The sequence below is a fragment of the Salvelinus sp. IW2-2015 genome, linkage group LG17 (assembly GCF_002910315.2).
Source record: "Salvelinus sp. IW2-2015 linkage group LG17, ASM291031v2, whole genome shotgun sequence".
Lineage (NCBI taxonomy): Eukaryota > Metazoa > Chordata > Actinopteri > Salmoniformes > Salmonidae > Salvelinus > Salvelinus sp. IW2-2015.
In genome coordinates, this window is record NC_036857.1 from 39775942 (window position 1) to 39784173 (window position 8232).

Here is an 8232-nt window from a genome sequence, read left to right on the forward strand (position 1 = left end):
GGGCTGAAGGAAGCTGAGGGTTGGTATGTGGAACTGGAGACAAGTGTGAGTGGAGTTGCTGTGTGAGAGAGAGAATGATGGTCAAAAGATAAAGGGAGAAAAAAAGTCAAAATAAAACATAATAAAAGTACATTTGAATGACACTAAGTGGCAGTGTTTTTACAACTAATGCCGGTTTGCCTGAGGCTGATGCCGTGCAGGTGTTTGTAAACATGCATATACACACACTCTCATTCAAATAAACACATACAAGAACACACACATACATGTAATACTGCCAGACATGCACACAAACATATACAGTTGGCATTGCTGTTATGATTTCAGGTGTCCTTGATGTTCTTTGTTTTAAATGTATTATTTTGTATAATTTTTTTGGCATTGTTTGCTGTTTTCTTCTGTCTTTTCCTTTTTTCTCTTTAGTTCATTCTCTTGGTTGTTGGTGTATTGGGGTGTTCTCGAATGGTTGAGGGACAGCTATTGGGGAACTGTGGGGGGATCTTGGAGGGTTCGGGTTTCACAAGATTGTGATCATGAAAAAGGAAACTATGACATATATTTTATATCACTATCATGCACACGCACCCTCACACAGAAGGATGGCTCTGCTGCGGAAAGACTGATACATGTTCGATAGTGTCTTGATGCTGTATTGTTTGTCCTTAATGTTCTAGTACTTTAATGTTACCCTTATCCTTGTGTTTTTTTTAATTTTTAAATTTTTTAAGGGGTGTGAATATTTTCTGAAGGCACTCTATATTCCATTTAGCAGACGCCTTTATCCAAAGTGACTTACAGTAGTGTATGTGTGACCAGATAGACATTAGCTACACTATGCCACCCATTAGTTTAGACAGGAGCAACGGGTAGCTCCAAACTAAGGCTCCTAACACAGGGCTATCAAATAAATGATAGAAGTACACCAGAATAAAAAAATAGCTTTTATTTAGAAAAATAGGATTCTGTTGTTGAGCAATAGTAAGGTTTCTTGTAAAAAATATACATTGTTTCTTTAATTAAGACCAACTTGACCACAATTGCAACTGTATTACAATGATAAGTCATTGATTAGGTTAGAATACAAATTGTTAGGATGCACTGCACACTTCAAAATGTACCCAATAGTCATTTGAAACTGTCACCAATTACACATGTGTGTTTACTCAATAAGTCTCACCTTTTAGGTTATCGAAAAGCAGGTTCACTCAAMAAGTTCTACAATTATCCTGGCACTGCAATGCAACACCGTGGGAAGTGGCTCTAATACTAATACTAGGATCGTCGTTCCACGAATAGAGTGCCTTCTATGTCTCTCAGGAATTATGCGTATACATTTTYATGAAACACTTAATCTAACAGTTGGATCACATACATCTTTTCCCCTTACTAAACATAACATGTAAAATTCCAATAGCAGTTTTTTATTTATTAAATGAAGTTATTTGTTTTCTCTGAAAATCCCCKTTTTGGAATGTCCCTCGTTRATAATATTWRTTCTAKATTTGAGCTAGAAAAGCAGGTTTGTTATGAAGTTGAACATGWGATCTTTTTCACAGAATGTTAAAATTGCGTGAAATATAGTTATTTTTTTACAAAATGACACTACCCAAAACGCACTCTAATCGTGGAATGACACATTAACAAAGAAAAAACAGCGGTTGGATAAGCAATTACAATTAGTGCATCCTTAGAGTCACATCAGTTTCACCAAGAACCACCTAGAGGCGGTCTGCTTCAGCTTCACCATGACCTTCAACCTTATTCAAACAAAGCAGGCACATTAATATGACCCAAGGTAAAGGAGTCTCTCCAAGTGCCTGATTAGAATTCACTTTATATAGGGAAGTCAGGAAATGAATCAGAACCTTTTTAAGGTTGACCATCTGAGGCCCTACCTGTTACACATGTACACATTTTCATGTGGGTGGCCCCAGTGCGAATGAAYCKCATGATCCTGAAGTTYSAAGTGCCATACTCTACCAACTAAGCCTCACAGGTTCTTTCTTAATGAATATTTTTCATGGTGTTGTTTATTTTATTGGTAAATGTGGCACATATAATGTCTATCAGCCATCAGTACTCATATCTATGTGTTCTGTCTCATGCATGCCTGTGCGTCTGTATTGGTACTGCTGGGGATCAATCACGTTTATTCAAATGTTTCTGTGACCTGCAGATTGCCTACAAGCAGGAGTATGAGCAGGAGAAAACTGACCATGTGGAATACAACTACCCAGCCACCATCACACCGGGCTACCAGAGTCAGAGGAAACTGGATCCGCTCAAGGACGTGAGTTTCCCCTTCGCCTCAAATAAGTTCAACATGGCTCTCATACCGGACATAGTAACCAAAACCAGTAAACAGGGTGCTTTCTCAGATAGAAAAACCGAAAGCAGAACATTTTGATTGGGTTCCTCTTGAGGACTGTATAATTAAAAAGTGGGCTATTTTAAAGAGGCCAACTTAAGTAGCTGGGTAAACCATTTTAAATGTGGATCATCCATTAAACTAGACTYATATATAGAGTGAGCTCAACCCATGGTATCTAAATCATAAGCGCWCCGTTGACTTCACATCTTCTCAATTCTGCTCATTTTGTATTTATTATGGGTCCCTTGGCAGCTGCTACTCTTCCTGGGGTCCAGCTAAATGAATGCATTTATACAATTTTRAAAACATTACAATACTTCACAACAGATTTCACAACACATTAAGTGTGTTCCCTCAGGCCCCTACTCTACTACCACATATCTAATAAACAAATCCATGTGTACGTGTGTGTATAGTGCATATGTTATCTTGTGTGCGTGTGTGTGTATGCATGTCTCTGTGCCTATGTTTGTGTTGCTTCACAGTCCCGCTGTTCCATAAGGTGTATTTTTATAGTTTAAAAAATATATAATATTACTACTTGCATGAGTTACTTGATGTGGAATAGAGTTCCATGTACTCATGCCTCTATGTAGTACTGTATTATGGACAGACTTCTCCCCATCATAGCTACTGTTGCATCAATATGTTTTTACCATGACAGTTTAGTCACCTSAACTTGCTCAATTTCCACATTGTTTATTACAAGATTTAGTTGAGGTTTAGGGATTAGTGAATKATTTGTCCCTCATACAATGCCTTTCGTTTTGAAATATTAAGGACTAACTTATTCATTGCCACCCATTCTGAAACTAACTGCAGCTCTTTGTTAAGTGTTGCTGTTATTTCAGTTGCTGTAGTAGCTGACGTGTCTCTTTTTCATCCTTCCATCCCTGCTGCTTTCCACCCCTTCGCATTTTATCAGGCACAATTGCTAACTTTCATAAAGTGCTGCCCCTGCCCTGAACTTGTTTGTCAACTGTGTGCGTAAGTCTCACACCTAACACAGCCCACATTCTATGGTTTTGGGGGCCGTTATCTTTACCACTGGATTCAAATAACTCAGGGGTAGAAAAAAATATGTTCAGAGGCAGCACTACAGATGTCTTTACACACTGTATCTTTCTACCCTGATACATTAATAATGTATTGCATCTCTCATCTTCCCATGTAGAAGAACTACAGACAGCACATTGACCAAGTCAAGTACAGCTCGGTGACAGATACCCCTGACATCGTCCAAGCCAGAATCAACGCTCAACAACTCAGCAATGTAAGTGCTTCGTGATGCTTTTTGATGTGGGGGAGGGTGAGACACTGTTGCATGTTTGACATCGATTAATAAATGTCCTTCTGACACGTTTCACCGTTAAATCATTCAGCTATTTGTCTAACCTTACCTGACCCAATGCTGAACTGTGCAGTGATGTGAGTGTATACACACCACAAGCTAATACACACACACACACACACACATACACTAATAAGTAATACTACAATATACCACTTTATTTCATCATTATTTTAACAGGGAGTCCCATTGAGAACAAGGTCTCTTTCACAAGGGAGCTCTGCATACACACAATTTACAAATGACTATAGAATGCAAATATGCAACATTACAAACACACTCAAGAAAAACAATCACATTCCTCAGAAAAGAGGTCCCCAATCAATATTTTGAACTACCTGAGTGGCACCAGTACATCCAGTTGTTGGGAACTTTGTTTCATACATGGGATGCAAAGAAACTAAAAGCTGATTTACCTAACTTTGGGGAGACGGAAGGGATTTCCAGAGTTAGCCATCCCTGAGACTAGGTATGGTACCATACGTCTAAAGGTTATTAATGATGTTAGGTACGGTGGGAGTTTTTATAAAAGAGACTTATAAATAAAAAGATAAATGAATCAACCTACTTGACTTTAAAGAGGGCCAGCCTACTTTCTGGTAAATAATGCATTGATGTGCACTGAAGCTGTGGCCCGTAATAAAACGAAGTGTCCAAGCTACATATGTTTAAAAAAAAATTGTCATTTTTGTACGCTGTAGAAAACAGATACTTAAATTAGTACTGAACGTGGGTTAAACTAAGGTCAATAAAGGTGTTCAGTAAAACAATAGAAGCAAACTAGTTCAGATAGAGCCTGGTCAACAGTGGGGGAAAAAGCATACACAACAGTATCGTTCGCATACACTTGCATGTAGGGCTGTTGCATCATGACATTTCGTCAGCCGGTGATTGTCAATCAAATAACTGCCGGTGTCATGGTAATTGACCGTTAATTAACATAAACACATTTAGCATCTCCTGGCTTCCATGCATAGCCTAAAAGTCACTGATTCGGACCTTTGGAACATCTACATTTGAAGAAGTCTAATAAATCCATGTAATATAGCCTACACCATCACAATAAATCCATGATTTATTTTAGACCGGTCTAAAGAAACATGATATGAAGAACATTTAGTCTATTTCAGAAGAACGGAATAGCATACTCTGAGTTGTRCTTAGAGTACTGGCTAAGCCATATGGCTGTGGGTACACTAGTTCATTGAGCAGTCAAGGTTTGCTTAGAATTCAGTGGCATTATTTTATATTATTTGGCAGTAGGCTACAAGCACAAATGTTCCACTAGCGGGAAAAACCACCATTCTCAAAAGTGACGGCAAATGCGATTATGCATGTAATGCTTTTATTATAAAGGTGAATTTTTATGGTGAAAGTGAAAATTCCCCAAACTTGAAACTCACGTGCTGCGTATGTATGCCAGTTAGGCTCTACACCCTTTGTAAAGTGGATTKATGTGCTTAATTTCATTTCAATAAGTTATTTTGCCACTTTAAATCTATGGGCTAGGCTACATGAGGTGTGAGACRTTTTGAAAAAGTCGCAAAAAWAGCCATGCGTTTCTTGCCTTACTGCACACGAGCTTTAAGGCATAGCTAATATTGTCACCCAGCAGACTATAATTGTTTTGGTCTTGTCTTGACAAATACTAAATAATATATGTGTGAAATTTGTTTGGTTTAGAATGGACCGTTATCATATACCTGTCTCGAAAAAGGGGCAGGGGGAAAAAATACGTCCTCTATGCACTTAAATAGCGAATGGAGGACACTTTTCCRGTGGTTAATTTTCATGCCAGCCAGGTAGGCTATCAGCCTGTTGTAAAGAGAAGCAATGTGCTTAATACTAGYAAAGTTGATAAATGTAGTAGGCCTAGCCTATAGAAAGCTGATGGGATCCTCCTCTTTTTAATAAAGGCCATCACTCTGTTTTCTCAAGCAATTGCATAGCCTATAGAAATGTTGCGCAACATGAGCTCATGGGCTCTCATGAAGTGTTTGAGTAGATTTTCGATAACATTTGCGTTGATGTCAGAGTGATTAGTGGGACAATAGAGTGCTGAGTACCAGGCAGTTAGCAAGTTTGGTAGGCTACTATTGACCATCAGCAGCATCAGAGCTTGGAGAAGCCCTATTAGTGACTAAAGGTCATGTGAAATTTGACTGCCATCATGACTCTTGACTGCAGATGTGGCGGTAATATGGYCACCATAACAGCCTTAATTGTAGGTTACAWTTTTTTACAGACAAACCAATATTGTTAATGTATATAGTAAAAAGTACTGGAACCAAAACCAACCTATGCGGGACCCCTTTCATAATATCAAGGAAACCTGACTTGATATCTCTGATTCCCCCATGTAGAAGAACTACAGACAACACATTGACCAAGTCAAGTACAGCTCGGTGACAGATACCCCTCAAATCGTCCAGGCCAGGATCAACGCTCAACAACTCAGCAATGTAAGTAGAGCCAAAGATATACATGTACACTATCTTTCTATCCCAAACACTACACTCTATACAGTACATACAAACAGCATAGCTTTCGCTCTGCATTTGTATATACAGTGCATTTGGAAAGTATTCAGACCCCTTGACTTGTTCCACATTTTGTTACGTTTACAGCCTTAATTTAAAATGTATAAAATATTTTTTGATTCTCATTAATCTACTCACAATTCCCCATAATGACAACGCAAAAACAGGTTGACATTTTTGCAAGGTTATTCAAAATAAAAACAGAAATACCTTATTTGCATAAGTATTCAGACCCTTTCCTATGAGACTCGAAATTGAGCTCAGGTGCATCCTGTTTCCATTGATCATCCTTGAGATGTTTCTACAACTTGATTGGAGTCCACCTGTGGTAAATTCAATMGATTGGACATGATTTGGAAAGGGACACACCTGTCTATATAAGGTCCCACAGTTGACAGTGCATGTTAGAGCAAAAAGCAAGCCATGAGGTTGAAGGAATTGTCCGTCGAGCGCCGAGACAGGATTGTATCAAGGAACAGATATGGGGAGGGGTACCAAAACATATCTGCAGCATTGAAGGTTTCCAAAAACACAGTGGCCTCCATCATTCATAAATGGAAGAAGTTTGGAACCACCAAGACTCTTCCTAGAGCTGGCCGGCAGGTCAAACTGAGCAATCAGGGGAGAAGGGCCTTGGTCAGGGAGGTGACAAAGAACCCGATGGTCACTCTGACAGAGCTCTAGAGTTCCTCTGTGGAGATGGGAGAACCTTCCAGAAGGACAACTATCTATGCAGCCCTCCACCAATCAGGCCTTTATGGTAGAGTAGCCAGGCGGAAGCCACTCCTCAGTAAAAGGCACATGACAGCCCGCTTGGAGTTTGCCAAAAGGCACCTAAAGGAGTCTGCTGGAATAACCATCCACGACCCATTTTCAATACCCTGGCTGAGGGAAGGAGGTTTTCACCCAAGATTTGACGGTACATGGCCCGTCCATCGTCCCTTTGATGCGGTGAAGTTGTCCTGTCCCTTAGCAGAAAAACACCCCCAAAGCATAATGTTTCCACCTCCATGTTTGACGGTGGGGATGGTGTTCTTGGGTCATAGGCAGCATTCCTCCTCCTCCAAACACGGCAAGTTGAGTTGATGCCAAAGAACTCCATTTTGGTCTCATCTGACCACAACACGTTCACCCAGTTGTCCTCTGAATCATTCAGATGTTCATTGGCAAACTTCAGACGGGCATGTATATGTGCTTTCTTGAGCAGGGGGACCTTGCGGGCGCTGCAGGATTTCAGTCCTTCACGGCGTAGTGTGTTACCAATTGTTTTCTTGATGACTATGGTCCCAGCTGCTTTGAGATCATTGACAAGATCCTCCTGTGTAGTTCTGGGCTGATTCCTCACCGTTCTCATGACATCATTGCAACTCCACGAGGTGAGATCTTGCATGGAGCCCCAGGCTGAGGGAGATTGACAGTTCTTTTGTGTTTCTCCCATTTGCGAATAATCGCAGAAACTGTTGTCACCTTCTCACCAAGCTGCTTGGCGATGGTCTTGTAGCCCATTCCAGCCTTGTGTAGGTCTACAATCTTGTCCCTGACATCCTTGGAGAGCTCTTTGGTCTTGGCCATGGTGGAGAGTTTGGAATCTGATTGATTGATTGCTTCTGTAGACAGGTATCTTTTATACAGGTAAGAAACTGACTCCCTTTAAGAGTGTGCTCCTAATCTCAGCTCGTTACCTGTATGAAAGCACCTGGGAGCCAGAAATCTTTCTGATTGAGTGGGGGTCAAATACTTATTTCCCTCATTAAAATGCAAATCAATTTTTATAACATTTTTGACATGCGTTTTTCTGGATATTTTTGTTGTTTATTCTGTCTCTCACTGTTCAAATAAACCTACCATTAAAATTATGACTGATCATTTCTTTGTCTGTGGGCAAACGTACAAAATCAGCAGGGGATCAAATACTTTTTTCCCTCACTGTATGTGACTGGCTGATGTGATTTGGATGGTGGCCTGTGTAT

General features: G+C 40.0%; 1 protein-coding gene across 1 annotated transcript in view; it reads left to right on the top strand.

Annotated features, from left to right (window-relative positions):
* The window catches only part of nrap (nebulin-related anchoring protein), a 115924-nt gene that overhangs the window by 28640 nt on the left and 79052 nt on the right, over positions 1-8232 (top strand). Inside the window, 3 exon segments of the mRNA XM_024006142.2 lie at positions 2177-2290; positions 3546-3644; positions 6086-6184. Of these exon segments, the coding sequence (XP_023861910.1) occupies positions 2177-2290; positions 3546-3644; positions 6086-6184 (312 nt within the window).